The sequence below is a fragment of the Hippocampus zosterae genome, chromosome 12, assembly GCF_025434085.1.
Source record: "Hippocampus zosterae strain Florida chromosome 12, ASM2543408v3, whole genome shotgun sequence".
NCBI classification, from domain to species: domain Eukaryota; kingdom Metazoa; phylum Chordata; class Actinopteri; order Syngnathiformes; family Syngnathidae; genus Hippocampus; species Hippocampus zosterae.
The window spans coordinates 2,628,335-2,655,092 of NC_067462.1; the positions used below are offsets into that span (position 1 = coordinate 2,628,335).

General features: G+C 45.2%; 1 protein-coding gene and 1 long non-coding RNA gene across 2 annotated transcripts; both read left to right on the top strand.

The window, feature by feature from the left end:
- The first annotated feature begins 572 nt into the window (after positions 1-572).
- wnt6b (wingless-type MMTV integration site family, member 6b) lies at positions 573-23,928 on the top strand. The gene is given in 5 exon segments (XM_052082643.1): positions 573-1,392; positions 11,289-11,509; positions 20,475-20,794; positions 23,229-23,510; positions 23,512-23,928. Coding segments are annotated over 5 exon segments (1,083 nt in total). The 5' UTR covers positions 573-1,312; the 3' UTR covers positions 23,692-23,928.
- A 429-nt stretch (positions 23,929-24,357) lies between these two features.
- On the top strand, positions 24,358-26,299 carry LOC127611880 (uncharacterized). The gene is made up of 2 exons (XR_007965495.1): positions 24,358-24,756; positions 25,996-26,299. It is a non-coding gene; the product is annotated as an uncharacterized LOC127611880 (long non-coding RNA).
- The last annotated feature ends 459 nt before the right edge of the window (positions 26,300-26,758 follow it).

Genomic DNA, 26,758 nt, shown 5'->3' on the forward strand with positions numbered 1-26,758 from the left:
ATAAAAGCAAGCATGCAACTCGGCTAACAAGGTGAAATACGACGTTGCGGACGCCTTATGTACGTAGAATTCGATCCGTATACACGATGTACCGCGCGGATCTTCCGGACGTATGCTGATGATGGCCATCTGGTTAGGGCTCGTGTCGTTTCTCCTCCTCCCAGCAGGCAACTAAAGCTGTGAGCCAAGACCCCAGGCCCAACAACCCTGCTGGACTTTGAAATCAGATCTTTATTGTCCGTAAAGCCTCGGCCAAGTATGAAAAAAAAAAAATCGGCGAGTGAGTAGCGGCACACATGCAGGACCAAATTTGTGTTGCTTGATGGCAAAAAAGTAAGTCGTTGATTTCAATTGGTGGGAGCCCGTCTGTGAATTAATTCTTGTTTATGAAATGGGGAAGAGAGCCAAGTACGAATATTGGAACCGGGAACCTTGCGAGGTGGAAGCAGACCCCCCACCCCCCCGCAGGCGCCCATCCAGGTGAGGGCTGCGGAAATATCAAAGGTGTACCCCCCACACCTGCGATGACGTCAGCCCATTCCAGCAGGCTCCACCATAAACATCAAGTCTCATTGTAGTCGTGTTTACGCTGATCGTGTGTGTGTGTTTTGGCCTCTTGCTGCCCTTCTTTTTTTTTTTTTAGGCGGATCTCCGCCGCGGCTAATTGCAGCGTCTCAGCTCTCCCGGTTGGCGTCTCGTCTCTCTCTTGCTCGCTCCGCCACGCCTGGAGCGACGTCACACGAAGGTGCGAGAAGAAGACGGCCGCATTTTTCCTCCCTTCATCATCCAAAGAAAACACACTGACACACACCGTGGTCCTCCTCTTCCTCCTCCTTTGCAAGACCTCCTGTGAGTCATTTCCAAAGCGCAAAAGACGAGCCGGAGCAACCGAACGGAACCAACGATCCACCCGCTGTGCCTCCCTCCTCATCATCGGACGTCTTCTTTTGGATTTTTTTTTAAAGGGGGGGGGGTGATGTTTGATGAAACTCCGTTGGCGGTTCCGGAGAAGCCACGTTTGGATCGCATTTTGGGCTCACCACGTCGGGGAACTTGTACCGGGACCGAACCGGAGCGACTATGGAGAGTTTAAGCGTCCCTTCGGACCTCGTCTGTGTCACCTCTTGACCGACTTCGCCGCGCATGATTAAGATGCGGCCGACAGGAGGGGAGCTGGATGATGAACTTTGATTGACTTGACACTTTCCTGCACACACCAAAAAAAAAAAAAAAAAACAAGAGGAGGATTCCGAGTTTTTTTTTGTTTGTTTGTTTTTTGGATATCCAAAAATTAGCTGGAAGACGAACAAACATGTCGGTTCGCCTGTCTCGACCCCAACTGGCTCTGTTCTTTATCTTGCTTTGCCCGGTCAACATCATCGGATTGTGGTGGTAAGTCAAATCGATATACTGCATGTCAATTGACGAATATTTGAATATTTGATGGCCGCGACGCAACGACTTTTTGAGTTTTGCGCGCACATGCGTGGCGCAGTTTTGTGGCGCTACGCGCAACTAGACAAGAGTTGCAATCTATCTATCCATCTATCTATCTATCTATCTATCTATCTATCTATCTATCTATCTATCTATCTATCTATCTATCTATCTATCTATCTATCTATCTATCTATCTATCTATCTATCTATCTATCTATCTATCTATCTATCTATCTATCTATCTATCTATCTATCTATGGAGAGCACATTTTAAGCTTAATAATGATAACGACATTTAACTTATTCTGTTTTTTTTTAAACAAGACACTTTGAATGTCAAGTTATTTATTTTTTGCTAATTCTTAAACTGGCTTCTGTCTTGGGACATTTTGTCATGATTTTTGTGGGTCTGAAAAAAATAATTGTCTGTGGTTTGATTAAGTTTGTCATGTTTGAATTTGCAGAATGTAGCTGGTTGCTTTTTTTGTTGCTAAGACATTTTTTAGCAGCACTGAATGTTTTGTGTGGTGTGTGTGTGTGTGTGAGATTTTTTTTTATTTTAGAAAACTGGAATTTACTTAATGAGTTTGGCACAAAATTAATAGTTTTTTTAAACTTAAATTTATTGAATTTATTTAAAGAAATGTTTCAAATTGTTATTAATTGGCGGGATGACTGGAATTTGTCAGGATTTATTTGGACAAACTAGTTTTTTTAAAATTATTATTGGGTAAGTATAAACCTGGAATTTGTCATGTATTTTGGGTGTAATTTTTTATACATGATTCTTAGAACTTGATATTTCTGTCCGTCTATCTGTTTGTCTGTCTGTCTTCTGCTGATTTAAAGCTGGGAAAAGGCTTTGTTTATGGAGAACTTGAGCATTTGGAGAATAGGAAATAAGAAAGAAAGAAAGTGGGCGGTGATAGCTGTCGTCTCATTGCCTGCAGTCGTGCGTGCGTGTGTGCATGTGTGTGTGTGTGTGTGTGTGTTTGGGGTCAGAGTTAGGAATGTCAGGTGGGCCTTCAGGGCGCAGTGGATATGTCATCATAAAACAATCCACGCAGGCTCAGTTCGGCAAGGTGTGTGACAGACAGACAGATGGACAGACAGCATAGTTTGTGTCCATCTGCCTTTGTCTTTGCTTCCCTTCGGAACACGTCGTTTGTCTTCATTTGCGGCTTGAACACACACACACACGCACTCAAGAGACGGGCGCGCAATCTTTTGGGATTCGTTTGCAGCCAATCCTCCCACTTGACCATCTCGGTCAAGGTCAGCGTGGGCGGTGGCGTCCAAGAGGGTGCGAATGCACTGCGCACGGCCGCCCGCCCGCCCGCCCTGGCACTCGTGTTTAGTCCTGTCATGAGTGAAAGCCAACTTGCACTCCTTAGCATGACTTTTCTCATCAGTGTATTGGAAAGCGATGAGAACGCGTTGTAATCAACTCGCTGGGAAGTCACAACAATGTCGATGAGAGCGTTGCCGGCCCGAATGGAATCTGTTGAGTGTGCCGATGAGGCACATTGAGCACAAACCGGGGAGTGGGCACATTTGGCCTTGATTGTTGTGTGTTTTGGGCCTGCCGTCCGTCTTTGCTTTTGTCTGACAATTATCAAAACCAAATTTGCTGGTGTTGTGCTTTCTCGTGTTGAAATAATTGACGTGAAGGTATAGGTGACGTCATAGTAAAGCGACGGTTCTCGTGGTGTAATGCAATATTCCGACAGAGGGGGCGACATAACCCATTGCAGCTTGAACTTGAATCTCTCTGGATGTTCTGAACTGGATCGAGTAGAGAGCCCTAATTGTTTTTCTTTCTCTTGCCAGAGAAGTTGCGATTGACATTGATGTACGTTATATTATTAATTGTTTATCATTTTATGTTTGAACATCATATTATTTCATGTTACGATAACCTAAATGACGTTTTGTTGTTTAAAAAAATGCTTTGACATGGTTTTATGTTGATAGCTTCTGATTGGCTGATAAAAAGCAAAGCAGGAAGTGATTCAGTTGCCGAGAAAGTGTGTTTTCGATCGCACCGCGGTGCAAATGTTTGGAAGTAAACCTGCGTTCAAACGGAGTCCAGCTCCCCTTTTGCCGTTTCTTATCGTAGCGCCATCCATTCATAAACAACGAAAGCCAAGCTTGTGTTGTATTTAAATAGCGCATATGATGCGTGTTGTTCTTTTTGTTGTGCGGTTCGTGTCAATAAACATCTGAAAGCACGCAGGGCAGAATAACATTCGACACACGCCGAACTGCAGGTAACTCCAGGTGCTTTTGTAACATGGGAACTCGGACACGCACAATCGTTTTTCTGCGCTGATCACTTTTAACCACCGTGGGGGGTCTAAATGGCAATAACAAAGAAGCATCAATGAATTGCCCAGCCCTGATCCCTGCAGTCTTAAATAACAGCTGCTCATACTTTATTGTCATGTAAACACAAAGTAACAGCAGTAAAACTTATATTCGGTGTGTACCGCTTTTGGCGATATGTTCCTTTCATTATTGTTGTTGGTTTTTTTTTAAATCATCGCCATTATATTCATCATCACTGATACCCTTGTGAAATAGTCTATACACACACACACACAAAATAAACACTTGAGGGCAAAGGAGTGAGGGAGATCAGTTCATGCCAAGATGCTTTGTATCTCCTCGTTCCATTTTTTGTTTTTCTCAGTGTGCAATGATGATCATTTCTCCACATTCTCGACTTTGGCTACCGAGCACGGTGACTACATGTTGAATGAACGTGTTGGTTTGTGTTGTCGATGTTCCCGACTGCGCAACGTGAGTCGCCATGGCACCAAGACAGAACGTCAATGTACCTGAAGTTATTTCTGGAATGCTTCATGAAGCTGAGATAAATTCCTTTCCAAAATGGCCAACGCCAAAGGAGGTTCGTTGGCAGTTTTGTGTTAGTGTGAACATGCAGGACGGCATAAAGTCATTGTAAAGTTGACCATATGCCAACAAGAGAAAGCAATTGCGAGTTGTTAGAATCCTATAAGCAACAGTGTAGCGACACGTGAGAGAAAATATCACATATTCTTTATCCTCATCAAAAACAACTCGCGTTACTGCAACTTACTGAGTGTTTAAAAACGTTTAAAAAGAGAAAAGCAGCACTCAAAGTTGACGCATCTCACTGGCCGGAATTTGCGAGCGGGTCCAAACGGGCTAATGATGCGGCCCCTTGGGGACCGCGCGGTGCCCACGGGCACTATGTTGGTGACCCCTGGATTAAAGCAATCAACAGCGATACCATCTATTTCCTTTTCATCCCCACTGACATATATTGTCATCTTCTTTCACTCGTCCGCAGCGAGGGCGAAAGCACACCTGTGCATCTCTCCCGGGACAATGATGTGCTCTGTTTGAAAAGCGCCGGGCGACCTATCGTACACTTCTTGCGGCGCTTTTCTCGCTCGCTCCTCTCTCAAGTCTCTCTTTGTCTCGCCTGCCTCGTAGGGAAATGCCTGTGACGTAAATACTCTGAGCGCAGGGAGAGACTGGAAGAGGGATGAAAACGTTGCGAGATAGCTCGCCGTCCTTTCAGAGCCTCTCGCTGATTACGGCGCTCTAATCATTTGGCTGGAGAGCAGACGGCACAGCTCGCATGCAGGAGGAATGCCTTTGCTCTCTCCTACTACTTGTGGCTGCCGCATGGGCCTAACAGGGCCAACTTTTAAAGTTCTCAGAGCAATTTACAATACTTATTGAACAGACTTTTAGAATAATACAAATATTTAAAAACATATAGTGAGAGAGAGGAAGAGCAAAATTTGTCTCAATGGTGCATATTGTGTACCGGTGCTTTGTATGACGCACAAATTCCTTTTTTTCCCCCTCAAACAAAATTATCATATCACAATAAGCAGGCCCTTAAGTAAACATGATCAAATGAACCAAGAACCGTCACTTATTGTAGTCATAAAAAGCAGGATGATAGAGGATTGAACAGTATATAAATTGGCTGATCTTGAAAGAGGCCTACTTCCTATTTTCACTCTTCTTCTTTCAAATTTACACAGTGTAAAACAAAGGTGTGTCACCACATAGTGGCCGTAAGTGGAATTACCCTCGAAATAAAGTCAGAATAAAACCCAGTTGAAAAACTGCACTGAAAAAAAAAATACACGAAATAGCCAGACCCCCTGACCTGAACCTCACGATTGATTGTGGTTTAGTGTCGACTGTTTTTCACCATTTCCTCATTTTGGAGACTCGGTTAAAATGTTCTTTCGTGAGGAACATTGGCTGGCGCATGAGTTTTACCCCTCCTGTAAAATGACTTGAATGCCTTTGTTTGCAAGGTGCAGTTAGCTCGCTAGCTTCTGAGAAAAAAAAATAAAAAATCTTCCTTTCTGATAGTCTGCCAGTGTAGCCATTTTAGAGCGCCTCATTGTCTGCCACGGGTGCTTGCTCATCACAGAAATAAGATAAAGGCGGAAATGGCGAGGAGAGGCGACAAATCCGTTTTGGCAACCAGCATGCGAAGCGGGCCTTCATGCCGGCACGGCCATTTCAGAGCGCCTTCTTGTTGGTCCTGAGTGTGCCCACGTGATGTCGAGAAAGCAAAAGAACGAGTCAAAATCAGACTGCGAAATGTCCAACATGAGAGCTGGCGTGTGGAGCGGATCACGTGGCTGCTTTCGACGCGAGTGCCTTGTTGTTGCGGTGTGGAAAAACCTCATGATGAGGCTTTGGGCAGATCTTTTTCTGCGGCTGAAACACGTGTCAATACCGTGTCATCTCACACACACACATACGCACGCATGCGCATGCACACGCACGCTTTGCATTCAGAAGCGAGGTGAGTGGAGCAGATCTTATCTTGTCCACTGCTCGTCTTGAAAATCCTGATAACTAATCAGAGGGCGAGAGATGGAAACCGATAAAGATTAAATGACGGCTCATGCGGGTTTGGCATCAGGTGTTAACGTGAACTGTGACGCGTGTGTGTCTGTGCTTGTCGGCGGGCCCGCCTGCCATTTTTTTTTTTTTTAAATCGGCTTTCAAATGTCCTCGTTGCCAGAAAATGAGCCAAGAATATTGAAATTTCGAGAGAAGGGCCAACGTGGTTGTCTTGACAATTTGGCAAATCAGACGCGTCAACGCAGGCCAATTGGACTTTGGCGTTTCTGGCTTTCAAGAGTCTCTAATTGGGTGGATAAGAAAAATGGGATCTGGTTTTGCTTCTTTTTTTTTTTAAACAAACAAATCACCTTTGACAGAACACAGTGGGCCCATCACAAATCTTTATTGTTTTTTTTTTTTCCACTCATGGAACACTTTGCCAGTAAAACCGTTCCATGAGGCCGCAGACGGAAAATGACTCAAAAGGGCCCTTAAGTCTGATATGAGGTCCAAGTCTTGATCAAAATGATTCATCTGAAGACAGGCGTGAAATATTTACAGTGCTGTCTAAAAAAAAAGAAAAAAAATCATCTCTGCTCACGCTTGACCACACGTAGTTGAGCAACACATGTAGACAGACAATACTTGCGACTAATGTGACCGCAGATGTGATTGCCGCAAGTTGACATTTACTAGCCTAGAAACTTGACAGTGTTTGGTTTAATTTTTGGTGCTAGTTTGCTCTTTATCTTGTTTGCTTTCCAACAAAAATGATCAAAAAGCAGCGGCACCAAACAAATAATATGTGATGAATTGGATCACCTCCGCAGGGAACCATGTAGCTCACGCAAGTGTCATGATCCCGCCGTGACCGCCGTCTTCATCGGCAGCATACTTGAAGGATTTAGGCAGGGAAGGCGTTTAATCGCGATTTTTTGGAAGTTCACGACTTTGCGCTCGCGGGCGGTTATACGAGCGGAGCAAACACCTTTCGCTGTGAGCGGCAGCCGCAAATCGTAAAAGATATCAAAGGACATTCCCCAAATGTTCCACGAGAGCCCGTTTTTGAACTCCCACTGTCGAGGGCTGACTTGTGTGGGTTTCATTCTCTCTTTCTTTCTCGTTTTACCGTCACGCGGAGACGGATTTCACTCGTGAGCCCTTAATTTCAGCTCCTGTAAATTCCTCGCGGTCGTTTCATTGTGTGCGTAGGAGGATTGTCAGAAATGACACTCGGAGGAACACTGGCACTTTGTATCGTTTGGGATCCGAGGGGGTGGCCAACGAGTGAATGCAAGCTTTTAACTGCGTTGTGTGCGTTGGCTTGCACCTGCGTAGATTTTGCTGGCTTATCCAAGATTTTGTCCGCGAGTTTTGGGGGTGTGCTACTTGTGAGTCTTCATTGTGGGTAATTTTGTGATTTTTTTTTTGATTGGATGGTGTTTCCATAAGGACTCGGTTAAGGTTGGCCATTTTTTAATTTTTATTATTATTATCATTATTCATTCATCCATTCATCTTCCGTACCGCTTGATCCTCACTAGGGTCGCGGGGGGTGCTGGAGCCCATTCCAGCCGTCTCCGGGCAGTAGGCGGGGGACACCCTGAATCGGTTGCCAACCAATCGCAGGGCACACAGAGACGAAGAACCATTTGCACTCACACTCACTCCGTAGGGACAATTTAGAGTGTTCAATCAGCCTGTCACGCATGTTTTTGGAATGTGGGAGGAAACCGGAGCACCCGGAGAAAACCCACGCAGGCCCGGGGAGAACATGCAAACTCCACACAGGGAGGCCGGAGCTGGAATCGAACCCGGTACCTCTGCAATGTGAAGCCGACATGCTAACCACTGGACTACCGGGCCGCCCTATTATCATTATTATTATATTTTATTTTATTATTTATTATTTTTATTATTTATTATTATTATATTTTTTTCATTAAAAATAAAATCATGTCATGTTATTTTGCGGGTGCGTCAGCGCGAGCGCAAAAGCCTCGGGCTTCTGCTGGAAAGCAAACATCAGGAAAGGCTGGCTTGAACAGCTGAACTTGATTTGGGCTCTTTCAATGGCAGCAGCCGTGTGGGTTTGAGATGAGTTTTTGAGAAGGGGTGTGTAGACTTTTTAGACAATGTCCTCAAATAATGAACTGTGTTCTCCTCAAGTATGAATGAAACCAAACGCATTTAGAAGTCATCAATGGAATGCCCGTCGAGTGCGGGAACATCAGCTGCACACGGCACATCCGTTTGTTTGAATTGACAACTACAAAGTTTTATGACGACAGGATTATTATTCATTCATTCATTTCATTCATCTTCCGAGCCGCTTGATCCTCACTAGGGTCGCGGGGGGTGCTGGAGCCTATCCCAGCTGTCTCCGGGCAGTAGGCGGGGGACACCCTGAATCGGTTGCCAGCCAATCGCAGGGCACACAGAGACGAACAACCATCCACGCTCACACCTAGGGACAATTTAGAGTGTCCAATCAGCCTGCCATGCATGTTTTTTGGAATGTGGGAGGAAACCGGAGCACCCGGAGAAAACCCACGCAGGCCCGGGGAGAACATGCAAACTCCACACAGGGAGGCCGCAGCTGGAATCGAACCCGGTACCTCTGCACTGTGAAGCCCACGTGCTAACCACTGGACTACCGGGCCGCCCTAGGATTATTATTATTATTATTTTTAATTTAACGTTGAATTGAGTCTCACCTTGCTTTGACGCGGAGTACCCGTCTCCAAACAAGGGCAAAAATGCTTGGCCCACACTCATGGCATGAGCCGACTGATGCACCCCCATTTTTGGTTACATCTCCCTCCAGCAATGAACTCCTTCACCCTTCTTCGCTCCGTTTTTTTTTTTTTTTTCAGATTTGCTCTTCTGTCTTGTTTGCCCGTCACAAAAAAAAAAAAAAAATCAAACTGGCTCTTTGGGGGATTAAGAGGATAGTTGGAAAGAATTTGCAAGTCAAGTGCTCAATTGAAGGTGTGATCCCAACACCCTGCGTCGAGTTTTGATTGTGGTGAGGAACTACCGTTACTTCCATGTTTTTCATCCCATCCATACAAATCCAATTTCAACATTTTACCAAAAAGCACAACATTCAGGCTTTTTAATTTTTTTTTTCACAAACCACTTCTTTCTTTATCTTTTTGCTCCAAAAATGGCCGTTCATGCCCAGTGAGACATTCGGAGCATTCACGCGCTTCCCATTCGAAATTCAATCATCAGGCTCATTGGGAGCCATCATGTGAACCGTTCACATTCCAAAATCACCCCCTCACCCCCTTTTTTTTTGTTTTTTTACGCTTTCACCTCCATTTTCCAAAAATGCCAACCGACTTCAAAATTTCATTCAATAGAATTCCGCATCCATCCGGATTGTTTTTTTTTTCCCATTCAGCATTTCCGCATTGCCACGTCCACTATTTACCCGCGTCTTCCGCTATTGTCCAGGATTCTGTTTCGCGACCTCACACACCTTTTCTTCTTTTTTTTTTGTCCTCAACAAAGGCCCAAACACACACACACACACACACACACACACACACACACACACACACACACACACACACACACACACAGGCTACACAGGCACTCGCATACGTTTATGACGTGTATCCATTTATATGACACATGCAATGCGGAGCGATCGTTTGGTAAATCTATAGATCGTGCAGATTTGTCTTGGTGCAGACTTGAGGTTCTCGTCAGATGTGCGCATCTCGTTCTCGGTTCCTCCCTGGCGAGATTGTTTGTTCTACCTTTCTGCAAACAAACTCAAGGGGCTGAAGAATGATTTCAGGTGTCGGCGATGCGCGGAGACAAGGCGCAAGTGTGTGAAAATCCGCTTCTGGCTGATGTTGGGTTTTCCACGCCCCATGCCTGCTGATATGGAGCCCATCTGTTGGGATGCAGGGAAAAGTCGAGGTGGAGGTTGACTGGAGGGGATAGTGAGGGGGGGGGGGGTGATGATTGATGGTGCAGGCAACCAATCCGGAGGGCAGTTTGCCTTTTGACCGCAGTGAGCCCGTGATGGGCTCTCCAAACACGCGTCGCTCAAATCATTTGTCCCAAAAGAGTCTCGAAAGGGTTTCACAAGTCTACAGTTCACAGAGCACAGCTCTAACACCCCCCCCCCCTCCCACCACGCCCCCTCCTCCGACATGGGTCAGGGTTATAATGGACTATATATCTAATATAAATATAATGGATTGGATTTGAATGTTGGTTTTCAAGTTCTGTCCGTTTTTATTATTGATTGATTGATAAATTAGAGTAGTTCTGTTAGTTGCTACTTAGTATTATTTTTTTCGAAAGTTTTGATTTTTTTGGGCTTCTTTTTTTGATTCGTTTTATTTTTATATATATATAATCTAGTAATTATATTACTAATTACTGTATAATATAGTACAGTAATATAATATAATATAATATAATATAATATAATAATATAATATAATATAATATAATATAATATAATATAATATAATATAATATAATATAATATAATATAATATAATATAAAATAATAATAATAATATAAGTATTCCCAAGCAACAGTTTAGGGCATAATAATACGAAAATACATGTATATATTTTTTATGCTTTTATTTTTTATACATGTTTATATTTTTTATATTTATATATATTTAGTTTTATGCGTAGTTTTAGTTTTGGTTCTTGTTTACAAAAAACACTCCTTTTTATTTTATTAAATTTTTCAAAAATGTGTTTCGCAATGTTACCAGTATAATTTATTTCGTGTTCTTTAACCGACTTTGATCCGAGCAAGGGAGGGACGGGTGTTCCTCAGGTCTCGTCCTGGTCAGGCAACGTCCCCTTAACCCCCTAACCCGCCGCCCACGACCGACCGTCGCCCAATCACGTGACAATGCCGAAAGTGGCCTTTGAGCGTGCACAAAAGTCACCTAGCGGACTTCCTTCCAAATATCGTTTGATCCTCCGCAGGGCGGTGGGCAGTCCGCTGCTGATGGATCCGAACAGCATCTGCAGGAAGGCGAAGCGCCTGGTGGGGAAGCAGGCGGAGCTGTGCCAGACTCAGCCGGAGATCATCAGCGAGGTGGCCAAAGGGGCCAGGCTGGGCATCAGGGAGTGCCAGTACCAGTTCAAGTACCGCCGGTGGAACTGCACCAGCCACAACAAGTACTTTGGCAAAATTCTACAGCAAGGTGAGTCGTCATTCGTGCAATTTGTCCTTTTCTTTCACTGGGAAAACTCACATTTGACCTTTTGGATTGTGATTGTTTTTGTTTTAATGGCAAAAGAGCCGTTTTAGTCTTGACTGAAGCCCCTCTTGACAATCGCACCATGTTTTTGTGGTTCCTTAAAAATAATTAGAGAGGTCAGTATTGAGGGCGGCCCGGTAGTCCAGTGGTTAGCATGTCGGCTTCACAGTGCAGAGGTACCGGGTTCGATTCCAGCTCCGGCCTCCCTGTGTGGAGTTTACATGTTCTCCCCGGGCCTGCGTGGGTTTTCTCCGGGTGCTCCGGTTTCCTCCCACATTCCAAAAATATGCATGGCAGGCTGATTGAACACTCTAAATTGTCCCTAGGTGTGAGTGTGAGCGCGAATGGTTGTTCGTCTCTGTGTGCCCTGCGATTGGCTGGCAACCGATTCAGGGTGTCCCCCGCCTACTGCCCGAAGACAGCTGGGATAGGCTCCAGCACCTCCCGCGACCCTAGTGAGGATCAAGCGGCTCGGAAGATGAATGAATGAATGAAAAGGTCAGTATTGTATATTTTTAAAAAAATGATGAAGGAAAATGGATGCTTGGATGTTAATAATGCCAAGTGCAGGTTTTCCACTCCGAGGTTGCGAGGGTTTGTAACCTCTGACCTCAGCAGACATCGGCGTGCCAACTCGCAGGTCAGATGCCTGTCTAATGTCGCTCACCGAGACAAGAGCGGCTTTTGTCTCGGAGAGCCGAGCAAGTCACAAGCGACTGCTTCTACTCATTCGTCCGACCGGGCATGCTTGAAATGATCGGCTAATATCGGCTCTTATAGCATCCGTCAGCATCTGGCTGCGGCTCTTTGATGTCGGCGATACGGTCGCCGTTGCCGCCGCCGACGGTTGCTGCTTTACCTCTCCTGTGATTAACGTTCAGATTGAGGTCATCGAGTGGCACCGCGCGGCCTTTATTTGTGCGCTAAATCGACGGGCGCAAGGAATGTTCATTACCGACGCGAGAGTTGAGTCCATTGCGGTCTCATCTACTTCAAAGTTGGCAGCGTTTAAGCGTTTTAGATCGAGTAATATTCCATCATTTGAGTTTTGAGTCTTGGCTGTGATCGTACGGGAGATAATTTATTATTATTATTATTATTTTATAAATGAATCAGACAGAAAGAGAGGGCAGGAATGTACTGGCAGAAGACAGACGGGCAATTAATCACACATTCCTACCTGTCGATAAGAAAGGCCAAATTGCGCCTTTGTTTCGCGGCACCCGGTGACCTGCATCTACTTGTAAAGGACTGTTGTACGCATTCAAACAAGTCTTCCTCCTCGTTAGAATGTTCTACTACTTAGAAACAAGGCACGCTCGTCAACACGTGATAAAAAAACGTTTACAAACGCGGCATCAAACGGGTTGTCGACGCCTCCAAAGATTTCGATGCGATTCGCCCGTGCGATAAGGGCTCAGGAGTGATTTTGCGCTTGCCAAATAGTGAGCTTGCGTTCTGTTCTGCTTCCGTTAAAATTGCAGCAAAAGCTTGCCAATAGCTCGCACCCCCCCACCCCCCCTCATTGGAGTAGGAGGGCTGATGACATCTCACCCCGACCCGTGTAATAGGGTTCTATACTGGATAGTCTCCGGGGGGGGGGGGATGGTATCGCTCAATTGAGATATCAATTTGTGTCGCGGTTGTCATTTGAAAGACTTTTCCAGGTCAGGACTGCAGCCACTTTCAGTTCTTGGTTTTGTGCAGGGGGATTTTTCGCTTCAGTGTCAGGAGTCGGAACGCGTGCTCGATCGGGTTAGGTTGACTCTGGTTTTGTCGGCTTCAGAATTCATTGAGTGACATCATGAATAAAGACTAGTGAACCCGTTCCAGAAGCAGCCGTGCAAGCCCACGCCCAGGCGTGACCTCCACCATTCTTTTGGATGCTCAGCAGATCACTTTGCTAGCGTTTCATCTTGGTGTCAAACAATCCATAAAACTGAGTTCCAAAACTTGTGTGGCCCCATCTCTGTACATCTTTTCGAATTCCAATCTGGCCTTACGATTGATCATTTTGCATCTTGTGGCGTGGCCTGATTGTCTTCTCCGGAGGTCTTTTTGGAGCAGCGGATTGTGATTCACCCCCTGCCCTCCGTGGAGGTTGGCAGTGATGTCACGGACCGTTGCCTTCGGGTGCTTCTTCACAGCTCTCACGTTGTTTCTGTCATCAACTGCTGATGATATCCTTGGCCCGCTCGTTCGCTGTCTGTTGCTCGGTATACCGGTAGCGTCGTTCTTTTTCGGGACGTTCCAAATGGTTGCTTTTCTGCCATAGGCAGCTCTCTGGTGTTCGTGTTTGCTTAACAGCAAGTGTAGTTTTCACAGGTGAAACCCAGAGCAACGACAAAAAAAAGAAAAGCACGGTCTAATGTTTAAAGATTCATTTTGAAAGGCAACATTCCCAGCGAGTTGAAACACTCATCGGTCACGTGTCACCGAGTTTATCAAAATACTTAAGCGTTGAACGTGGTTTCATAAGTTCATAGTCTAATAAATTTTAGACTAAACCAAATTATAAAAATAAAAATGTGGTTTGACGTAAAAATATACAGTATAAACCAGCAATAAGGTTATGAGGTTTCTCAATATGGGAAGCTTGAATAATGTTTTCAAATATCTAACAAGTTGTTTGTTATATAATAATTTCTGTTGAAATGTGTTTGGCGCGATAGCCCAAGAAAAAAGAAACAAAAATGATCGACCTGTAATGTGTATTGTAAATTATTTTATTTCTTTCTTACGTAAGTGAGCGAATCAACAAATCCGAAATCAGAGGACCGGAAGTGGAGCGGTGGAAGGATCGAGAAAGACACCACACGGGATACGTGGAAGAACGTTTTGTTGGAGCGTCCAAGAAAAGTGGACTATTAATAATTGTTAGCCAAAGTGTTCGACAGGGAGTCTTTTTAGAAACGTTTTGACGGTGATACGAATCGGTCAGTTTGAATGGGCTCTTCAACGGAAAACTTCTACTGGCGGAATTAGCCGCTAACAGAGGCTAACGAGGACATTGCTACGCCGCTAGCGACAAGCTAACGCCACAAGTAAGGCCTGCGCGGAGTACGAAGTTGCCGAGGACTACCAGGACGCGTTGTGGACTGGGGGTAGGGGGGGGGGGCGACATCGAATGCTGGCCGTGGACTCTCATCGCTTGCTTTTCTTCATTTTCTTCGTTTTGGGCCGTAGGGGTGAACCTACTTCACACGCGTCCCAATACTTTTGCTCCCTTGAAAAGTAGGCGGCTTCAAAAATCGGTAGACCAAGTCTCAACTGTTATCCCGCAGTGAAAATCGCACTCAACTTGTTTATTGACGTTTTCCTTCTGTTCCCCCTTTCGCGCTTTGCTTCTTCCACTTGAGTTTGGGTCGCTGCTAGAGTAACTGCCGTTTCACCGCACTGAAGTCCAAAAAAAACTCTCACACTCCGTTTGCCAGTCGTTGTGTTTTTATAACTATTATTGAGCCGTTTAGCAATGTGTGTGTGTGTGTGTGTGAACAAATTCTACCGTGCAAACATTTGGCACGGTGCGCGGACTGTTTTGCTTTTGCGCTAATTCGTGCGCTGTTTGGAGGCTTACACGGAGATGAATGATTGAAACATCACTCTAATCTCACTCTGCAGAAATATCCGCGGGCTATCTTATAAACCTCGGGTAGCGTTCGACATTTTGACCACGTGCCAACAAGCTCTCTGTGTGTGTGTGAGCGTGCAGTCGTGTGGGTAAGGCGTGTATTTGCAAGAACGACAGTTTTAATTGATTTCACAACATTGATGCCACTCAATGTGGTCTCCTCTCGACATAAAACCTTTAGAAACCTTTTACGGCTTTTTTATGTTTCTTCTTGAAAGAAATATTCCTATTAACTGCCCTCAAAGCCACCCTCTTGCTGGTCTGACAACACCTTTTCACACCATGGCTGGTTTAAAATAAAATTATACAGCAATTAAAAAAAAAAAGGTCGTATAGTTGCTGTCGGGTCGATGCTCAAACGGACTGCTTTCCAGGAAATGAAAAACGCCCTCTGGCTTAACTTACCAAACACGGCATCGTTCGCTATTTAAAATGCCAAAAAAGGAAAATTGGTGATTTTATTACGTTGCCATTGTTTTGAAATACTTCACAAAAGCAAAGCATCTTCGCTAACTCTTTGTCAGAGGACTTGCTGGTGCAGGAAATAAAACAGTGAGCAGACTTTACAGTTTCTTTGCCATGAATGAATCCGTATGCTATTCACCTTGGTTGCTGACCACTTCCTTCTGCACCAAAGCATTACAGTGATCCATTTTAAACAAAAACCGGCAAAAGAAACATCTTGACTTTCACTCTTGAGGCAACGTCATGCTGCACGGCTCGCGCAGGCTGAGGAAGAGGCAGTTTTGCAAAACTCGTAATATTGTCCTAATAAACTATCTTTAATTTGATTACCAGATTGGAGTTATTTATTATTACTCAATACTGGAAAAAAAATGGTCAAGGTAATGATTATTTAAAACCAAAATGCACAGAAAATGTCAAATTCATCCAGAAACGGAACATACTGATCGGTAGTTGTGAAAACATTCTTTCTTTTACAACCCCCCCGCCCCCTTCCCCTCACACACACACTCGTTTGACTGACATCATCCAACACAACAGAATGAGCAAATATGATTCAGGCGATATATCATGTTCGAAAAACATCTGCAGCGGGAGATCAATGCCTTTCCCATGTTGATATCATTTGAATTTGGCATGCCGGAGATGCGCGCGGTGGGTATCGACGTGAGCATATCCAGTCGCGATGGGGAAAAGTTTCATTTGTCATCGGTTACTTTCATCAGAAAAATATTAGGCGCAGCTGTTTCGGGGAAATAAATCAGACGGGGTTGGAAAAGCAAAAAAAATAATCGCGAGCGTATGACGAATCAATATACCTGAGGCTAAAACGAGCCGCCGCAATTTCCACACGCGATGATCTCAAAACCCGATCCAAGAAAAGTAGGCATTGTCTTGGAAACCATCGAAACGGATTGTCCTCTCGCTTTGTGTTGGATGACGGGTGTCTGCCACCCACCGCGTGTCACCGAATAATTCGCCAAAGCAAAAAAAAAATTACAGTTAACACATTGGTATTATGTCAGCCACCGTAATTCATGTTTTGACATCCCAGACCTCCCGGTATCGTTGCCCAAAAAGTCAAAGGATTGAAAGAATATGCGGCTAATTCCTGCAGAAGGGCCCTGTGGAATTAGAAGCAGACGTGGACAGGCCCAGACACCCGCTGTGGCAGAGAATTTGTTTGGAATTCATGTCTCCAAGGAAAATATGAAACAAGGCGCTTTGTATCTTCCAATTTTTTCGATGGCTTCCACCGAGCGCAACAAGCTCTGACAGCCAAATGTTTCATTGTTACTCGTGGGATCGTTTCCTACTGCTTGCGGATAAATACAGAGACGGAATAACCAATCATGTTTGACGAAGATTCGGAAAGGTACGAAAAGTAATCGTATGGGATGTTCGAGACCACTTTTTTATCATTCCGATATCCGCAAGAGTATTGATTACCGATACAGAGAAACGATACCGCTCAGACCTTTTGATCTTGTACATTTTCATTGAACGCAAGGACTAAAAATTGTGAAGTCTGATGCAGACAAGGATTTGCCAATGTGTCATGAGTCTCCAAATCTTTCAAATAAAGCCGGTAGCAGTCCGGTACCGATATCTGGTATTGGTACTTGCCCATAAAAGAAGATGATGTGGTTCAACTCCATGACTAAAGTAAAACTAAAATTTTGAGTTTTTGTGATATTTTTTGTTTTGCTAACTTGGCAAAACAAAGGGAAATCTTTTCTGGACACAAACAAACAAAAAAAAACCCCGTCAGACTCAACAACCAGCATGTAGATAGCGTCTTCGTGTTGACACGGTCGCTTTAGAGTGCCTTGTTGTCACCGCGTGAAAAAGCTTTGTTAAATTTTTTTTCCATCATTCGGTGGGGTTGTTAACAACACTGTGTGTTAAATTTAGAAGCCTTTTTCCCCCCTTGTAACCAAGAAGGAGGGAGAAAAAAAAGCTGGTCGTAGCTTTGCCGCAAGCTAAATTCTGACAGGATAATTAGGACTCGAGCAAGACAAAAAAACATCACCAAAAAAAAAAGTTGGAGGGCAAAAATACAACAAACAAAGACAAAAAAAAAGCATTTATTTTCAAATATTGGCAGAAAAAAAGTCATATTTTTCACCGTCTATGTTTTATAGATACAGTCCGTGTATATTTTCCGTATTTATTAATAGAGGGTAAATTCAGTGCTGAGCAAGTGCAACCGTTGAGGTCTCATTGTTTCACGAAGCTTCATGAGTCGAAGTAGAAAAGCCGCAAGTTTGTTAGCATTCTCGTTGTCATCTGACTTGTGTTTTACGTCGCAAAATACGTGCCGAAGAAGATCTTGAACAAAATAATCCCTCGTTATAGCAATGGCAAAAACTTGTCGCGATGCTCTTTCAACGTGACATCATCGCGCTCTCTGCCACATACCGCATCGTCCCGCCCCAGCAGATGGCAGCGTTACAAGCCCAACTGAAACGATGCGTCGCTAATGTATACACCGAGGCGCTCGGCACACGCCGCAACGGTATCGCGCCGCCTTGCGCGGCGGCGCACAGCTGGAATTGATATCGCTAGTTTTTGTTGGTGTGCGGCGGTCTGGTCGCGTACGGGCGTGCGTTGCGTTGCCCTTCCTAATGAATCCCATTCTCCGAATCATGAGATAACGGAGTTGGCAGGGGGGAGACGGTGGTGACTGTACGCTCGCCCGCTTCCAGCTTTTAAGACATAAAAGTCACTCGCTCTCTTTGTCTCGCTCGTGCGCAGATACAAACACGCACGTAGCACAAAAGCAAAGCGTCTTCGCTAAGTCTTTTTCAGAGGACCTTAATCTGAAAGGAAGCAGGCCGGTTCGCCGGACAGCGTGCTATTTTCGCTTCCTCTTAGGGAAACCAAGACGAAAGGGCCCATGTCAGAACTGGGGCCAGTTCTTCCATCACTTATCTGAACAACTCGAAGTGGAATGAGAACAAAGATGACTGGATGAAGGTTTGATGTGCGGCACAATGTCGGCTGAGCAAGTGTTGACATGATCAAGGAGGAATCTGAGGAACTGGAGGAATGATGTTCCTTTGGCACTGTGGCGTTTCTGGGACGAGAAGGGAAGCGTACGGATTTTTTTTGGGGCGGGGGGGCATATTGGCCAATTCAGCAAATCGAAGAAAAAAAATGTGGACATCAATGCTTGAATTTTTTTTTTTTTTGCCTAGTGTACAGAAACAAAAAAGTCTTGAAGACAAGCAGGCACGTGCACACATCAGCCCCAAGTGGTGCTCAAGCACCTGCCCTTTAGCCCTGGATGAAAAAGTTCCCTTTGTCCTCTTTTTTTGGGGGGGGGGTTGCTCGCATGCAACAATGTCATCTAAGTTTTCACCCCCCCCCCCCCCCCCCACAATTGAGTTTTACACGGTAGAAATTAACTAAAAAGCTTTCAGATTTATTTAGGTGTTATTTTCATGTACAACAACAACAAAAAACTACCACCAAAGCGAGGGGGGGTGTAGACTTTTTATCCCGGCTATAACTTCTTGTCATGCAATTTACTGACTAATCATGAGTGTTGATGGAAACAATTGATGATGGGTGCAGCTTGAGCACCTGACCCCCCCCCCCCCAACAATGTCATCTAAGTTTTTACTTCCACCCCCCCCCCCCCAATTGAGTTTTACACGGTAGAAGTTAACTAAAAAGCTTTCAGAGATTTATTTGGGTGTTATTTTCATGTACAACAACAACAACAAAAAACTACCACCAAAGGGAGGGGGGGGTGTAGACTTTTTATCCCGGCTATAACTTCTTGTCATGCAATTTATTGATTAATCATGAGTGTTGATGGAAACAATTGATGATGGGTGCAGCTTGAGCACCTCCCCCCCCCCCCCCCCCCCCCCCCGCAAAATGTGTATGCACGTGCCTGAAGAGAAGCGACCTTTACACCTCATAGTGCACAGATATTGCCTTGTCCTTCTCAGCACATACTGTGGGTCCATTTGCCCCCCCCCCCACCCCCCTCCAAACTCCTGTGAGGAAACGTTGGGCAAAACCAGAATATTCCACCAATGCGGAATGGAACTTTAAATTGAAATCGCATTCGTCCAGTTGTCGGATTCTTTCCTAGCTCTTCCATGTCAAGAGAAATGAGTGGAGATAACGGCGTGTTGATGATAGGCAAGGGGGGCACGAGGACAGACGGCAATTTGCAGTTGCGGACGGACTTGCCTTTAGCCGAGACCGTCGAGCTCTGAACCAGAAATAAATCAGCAGCTGTGGTCTGCAAAGTGTGTGTGTGCGTGTGTGTGTGTGTGTGTGTGTGGAATCCTCTCAGCACTGCAAATCCAAATGACGTTGGAGAATGTAGTAATGATTGTGTGGAAGGGTCTTTGATCCATTGCCTGTGCTATGTGCAGTACGTTGATTGTGAACGGGTGCAGGAACAGGTGCTCGGGAGAATGAATGCGTGGATCTTTTGTCTTTTTTCATGAAGGACCGCAGAAAATAAAATCACAGTCATCTCCGTCAGAAGGAACATTGGATGCCACAACTTCCCTCTGGCTCGCGTTGCCCAGTTTACCCCGTTCGGTCTGGTGACGTTCACAATGTGGGCCCGAGAGCACTTGGGTGTTCATTTTATTTGACAGCAGAGGGCAGTGCAGGACAAAATGGCGTAAAAAAAAGACAGAATCACCCAAAGTTGGGATCATTTTACACTTCAAAATAAAAGCGCAAAGTCACTCACGCTGACCCCAAGTGGACAACAATAGCACCTGCACCCCGGTGACCGCGCGCAAGTGGAACTTCACATGAGGCTCTTCTCCGTTGCAGATATCCGGGAGACGGCGTTCGTGTACGCCATCACGGCAGCCGGCGTGAGCCACGCGGTGACCCAGGCCTGCAGTATGGGGGACCTGCTGCAGTGCGGCTGCGAGGCCACCAGGAACAGAGCCCCGCCCAAACCTCTCTCGTCGTCGTCGTCGTCGTCGTCCTCCTCCGTTGACGGGTCCAAGTGGGAGTGGGGCGGTTGCGGAGACGACGTGGAGTTTGGTTATGAGAAGTCTAAGCAGTTCATGGATGCCAAGAGGAGACGAGGCAAAAGCGACATCAGGACACTCGTTGACCTGCACAACAACGAGGCTGGCCGACTGGTAAAAAAAAAAAAAGCTTACACACGCATACACGTGCGAATGGTGTCCAATGTGAGGCCCGTCTGTCACAAACTTTCCGCCTTTTAAAAAAAAACGGAAGCGTATTTCTAATACAGTGATGCCTTGAGACACAAGTTTCATTTGTTCCTTGACAATGCTTGTGACTCAAAACACTATGTATCTCAAAACATCTTTTGCCATAGAATGAATGGAAATGTCATTCATCTGTTTCAGCCCCCCCCCAAAAAAAACATTTTTACATTTATTTTAGGAAGCATTCCAGCATAACATAACTAAATCGCAAAAGAATTAGGTCTATTTATTCGTTTATTTACACAATTATAATGGCCAACAATAATTCAGAGATTTTCTCTATTCATGTTCAGGAGTGTAATAGTTGTTCTTCGCAGAAGATAAATAACATATGCCTGTGAGTATGGTAACATTACCTGTTTTGTGTCACAGTTTGTGCTTCAAAAGATGCAGATGCTACTTTTTAGCCCGTCTATGGTGTTTCCCATTATGTGTTAGCGATAAGCTAACGGTCGACCATTCATCTGTTTCAGCCCCTGCCCCCCCAAAAAACACAACATTTTTACATTTATTTTAGGACGCATTCGAGCATAACATAACTAAATCGCAAAAGGATTAGGTCTATTTATTCGTTTATTTATGGATGGATGGATGGATGGATGGATGGATGGATGGATGGATGGATATTCGTTTATTTACACAATTATAATGGCCAACAATTAGTCAGAGATTTTCTCTATTCATGTTCAGGAGTGTAATAGTTGTTCTTCGCAGAAGATAAATAACATATGCCTGCGAGTATGGTAACATTACCAGTTTTGTGTCACAGTTTGTACTTCAAAAGATGCAGATGCTACTTTTTAGCCTGTCTATGGTGTTTCCCATTATGTGTTAGCGATAAGCTAACGGTCGACCATTCATAAAATGTGTCCACGCTGTGCAACAATTAACATAAATCAGGTCCGATTTCTTAAAAAGGCTCAATTTTTGATACAGTTCTGGCCTGTTTGGATCACATTCCAGAATACAGGTGTACCACCTGGAGTGTTCTGATCCGCCTCATTTAAATTGCTCGCGCAGGTTCGACGTTTCAAGAGATTCACTCCCAAGGCACCGCTTGCCCTGTGGAATGTTCCATCATTCCGCCAACATTCAAAGGAGAAGAAACACATCGCCCCCCGGCCGTGTTCGTGTAGCGCCGTAAACCGATCTTCTAACAAGAATCGGGTTTCTCAAACACCAAAAACAAGAGCGTGCCACACATTTTATTTTCCAACCTCCCAGGCAGGTCGCCTCCGACTCCGCAAAGTTCCTGATTGTCGCCCGCACGATCACCCCGTGAATTATGGAGTCATAATGCATCCTAAAGACTGGGTTTGAAGCAGCGAGCTTTTTAGATCGGTTCGCGATGTTGATTTAACGCGCGGCTTTTATCATCCCCAAACTAACATCGGCCTTTTTAGTCGTTGGCGCACCTTTGGGTACATGCACTTTTGTAGCAACGATACAAGCGAAGGACGTAAATTACGGTCGACTGCGGCCGGGGTCACAGACAGGTAGAAGAAGAGCAGGCGCGGGTTTTGGGATGTTTTCCAATTGTAGCATTAGCGAAGAAACCGTTTTGAACGTTAAGCGGAGGTCCGCGCGCGCGCATACACTCGAACGCCCAGAGGTTGTGAAATAAGTGCGCCGCCATGCGTGTAAACGTCTGTTTGCGTGCAGTCATGCGTGTGCGCATAGGCGTTTCGAAACTATGTGTGTGTGCGCGCGTGTGTGATGGGTTAATTATGTGCAGTATAAGTGAATGATCTGTTGTCAAGGCTTGTTAGATGTAGGAAGGCCACAGGCAAAATGAAGGGTGAGGGGTGGGGGGGGGGGGGGTTGGAGAGTTGAATTCCTTCTGAAGAGCATCTGCTTTTATGCTGCCTAGCTAGCTGTAGCTAGCTAGCTACCTGTGTTTACAAGTGCGATGAAGTAGTTTTGCGTTGTTTCAAAAACTATATTCCGATCTTTCTCAAACTTTTCAGGCCCAGGGAGAGAGAGAGAGATTTTTCCAAGGACCTCCCCCTCATAGATGGCCAATTAAACAAAAAGTTAGCCACTCCCCCGTATATGGTTGGCATGCTATGTTGTTTGGCTCGGTGTGAATTTGAATGAAAACAGGAAGTCATTCAGCTCAGTCTAAGATTATCGAATGTCAGAACCTCTTGGATCCTGAATTTTACACCTACAGAACTGCATCTCCGGGCATCAGTAATGATGTATATTGTGAGATGTTAAGTTTCGTGGTTTGGCACCACTACTCAGCACTACGTACGTTTGACTGATCTTCTTTGTCTCTTCTTTTTTGTTTCCACTCCCCAAACTTCACATGTTGCCCTCCCCACCCCTCAAAAAAAAGGCAGTGAAGCTCTACATGCGGACAGAGTGCAAGTGCCACGGACTGTCCAGCTCGTGCACGTTACGCACCTGCTGGAAGAAGATGCCCCATTTCCGCGAGGTGGGCGAGCGCCTCCTGGAGCGATTCAACGGCGCTTCCAAAGTGATGGGCGGCAACGACGGCAAGACTCTGATCCCCGTCGGACAGAACATCAAGCCGCCGGACAGGCAGGATCTGATCTACTCGGACGAATCGCCCGACTTCTGTCTGGCCAACCGTAAAACGGGTTCGCTGGGCACGCGGGGGGCGCATGTGCAACAGCACCGCCATGGACATCAGCGGCTGCGACCTGCTGTGCTGCCAGCGCGGCTACCGCCAGGAAACGTTGGTGTTTGAGGAGAACTGTCTGTGTCGCTTCCACTGGTGCTGTGTGGTCCAGTGCAAAAAGTGCTCCATCCAAAAGACCCTTAGTCTGTGTCACTGATGAACTGGAACTGATTCCCCTCATTATTATTATTATTATTATTAATTTTTTTTTGGTACCGCTAATGACTTTTTTTAATATATATATTGAGCATTTTTTTCTTTTGCATTGGTTTTTGGCCGCTGTAAAGTAAGATCCTGACTGTGTTGTTTTCCATTTGATGCCATTCCTTAAGAAATCTGCATTAATCTGGCACTGTTATTGATTCTCATGATTTCTGATGAACGCTGACGAGAAAATCTCTAGTCAATCACACCCCCACCCCCCACCAAACTACCGAATTTCCCACCCCAAAAAAATTTGTTTTACAGCGACACCAAACGTAAACTTTTTTCATTCATCTAGGGTCGCGGGGGGTGCTGGAGCCTATCCCAGCAGTCTTCGGGCAGTAGGCGGGGGACACCCTGACTCTGTTGCCAGCCAATCGCAGGGCACACAGAAACGAACAACCAGTCGCACTCACACTCACACCTAGGGACAATTTAGAGTGTTCAATCAGCCTGCCACGCATATTTTTTGAATGTGGGAGGAAACCGGAGCACCCGGAGAAAACCCACGCAGGCCCCGGGAGAACGTGCAAACTCCACACAGGGAGGCCGGAGCTGGAATCGAACCCGGTACCTCTGCACTTTGAAGCCGACGTGCTAACCACTGGACTACCGGGCCGCCCACGTAAACTTTTGCCTTCTAAATCTAAAGTGAAATCTTACCGAAACATTTTTTTTGACAAGGTGTGTCGGAAAAGCTCCGGTGGCACAAAAAAAGCTTTATTTCAAATCCAAACTATGAGTTTTCCACGACAGTAATCCGCAGGGATTCTTCCAGGATCCTCCGCAGCTCCGTCGTGATAAACCGGCGCCCTCTTGATGACCCTTTGAAAGAGAAGAACGTCTGATGGAGCCACGTCGGGTGAGAAGTCAACTTGCCGCAGCACGCCGACGTTCTGCTCGGTCGGGAACCGTCAGATGCTGCGGCATGCTGTCATGGCACACACCACTCGGTGCTTGCCAACGCCGCAGGATCACGTTGTAGACGCGCTGGTTGATCGTCTGAACCGCGATGAAGGTGAAAACTCAAAAAGTTTGTGTTTGGAATATCTCTTTGGTGTTCGCAATTCTGGATTTTTTTTTTCTAACAGACCTGAAATCAAGCCGCAGCACTTGAAATGAACTGCACTCTGAATTTACCGATTAATTTTCAAGCTTGATTTTGAAAGTGCTTATTTACCAACAACACTGATGCCCCAGGGGTCTTAAATGGTTCACATTCCATTTTATCTCCACATCCTGGACGCTGCAGACGGCAAGCGTAAAAAGGCACTGAATTGCCATGAAACGTTTAAGACTGTCAATATTTTTCACACCATCTGTTGAGGCAGAAAAAAAGCTCTAATCTGGCTGGTGTTCATCAATAAGGGGCTATCCATTGAATACATTTTGCAGAGAAGACTAACATGATGAATGGAGGGCTAGCATGTAGCATAGCGGTGGGAAGTGAGTCGGGACAAGTCAAATGAAGTGATGGATGAAAACCGAATCAAATCTGAAATTTTCTTTCAAATGTCATTCTTTTTTTGGGGGGGGGGGGGGGGTTGCTGCTCAATCCCGAAAAGAGCTGCTGATATCTGTCCCCAAGTCATGTGATAGTGGGTTCATTAACCCAGGGGTGGCAATTTTCCGCCGTTTTATTTCTTAAATTGTTTTTGTGAATCGTCTAAATCCGTTTGAATAAATTTTAGGAGGGGGGGGGGGGTTCAGGTACCTTATCGTCGAGTTTTCACGAGCTCTCCCGATCAGTCTTTCCATCTTCCGATTGTAAACAGCCCTGCGATTGGACGTGTATGATGTCGCACTTGTTGTGATTGGTTGCCCCGTCCAGGCCACGCCCCTTTTTGCTTTTTTTCCATCACTAGCCATTGCCATCCCTGTTGCCCTGTCAAGGAAAAACTTTGCTTCTCTCTCCCTAAGTTCATAGGTCAGCACCGTCAGTGCAGCTGTGGGCTCCCCTGACCGGCAGTGAGTTATTTATAGCGGGGGGGTGAAATCATGACAAGACGACTCACTTCGATCCCTCTCAAAAGCACTTTCAGTATCGCTGCGATGGACTGAAAGAGTTTCACAGGTCTGGCAGTTGGTTTGCAACCCAAACTCGACTGGTCCAACCTTGTTTGAAGAAAACACGCGATGATGATGTGCAGGGCTAATTCTAAGATGCATTTTTGGTGGTTAGCTTTTTAAAAAGTATGTAAATAGTGTGCATGTCTGTGAACTGAGCGGTTCTAATCAATCACATTTCATCCATCAGGTGAGAAACTTCCGCCGTGTGTCGGGGAACCACATGCTGCCACCTACAGAACACAGATGCATACTACATGCCTTGCATTTGTGCTCAACTTGTGTCACACTCGTGTGCTTTAATTGTTCTCGATTTGTCTCGCTCCAGATTTCGAATTTGATCTATCAACGAATTCCAGAAGTGTTTGGAAAATGATGTTTTAATGACACAACAGGAAGCTTTTGTGTAAAAATAGATTCGTAGATAAAATGCTGCTGTTGCTCGTTTTCACAGACCTTGACAAAAAGAAACATTAAAAAGCCATTTTTAAAAACGCATGTATCCCGCCCCCACCGACCCTCTCCCAAAAAGTTTTCACATGTATTTAACTGTCTGGAAATGAAAAGACAAGTGAGCAAGAGAAAAGCCAGACTCGTATTAGTTTGCCGTCAACAAGTTGACACAAGTTGTAATTTTTTCAGGAATTTGTTGCGCAGTGGCGCGTGGCATTCGGGCAGTTTTGTTTCAGGCACAAAGAGGTCAGACAATGAAATGGAGAGGTGCACCGTTCATCTTTTCTTCCTTTTTTTAAATCTCTTGTACACAAACAAAAATCCACGCCCTCACTCAGCATGAACAAAGGGTCACCGCAGTCAATGGATCTGCACGTGATCAATTGCAGAAATCAATCTGCTATTATTCTCCTTCCTACCTCCTACACGGGATACTAGGTGGTCCATTTTTGTTATTTAGCTCACATTTACTGTAAATACGCGCTCACATGAAAAATAAA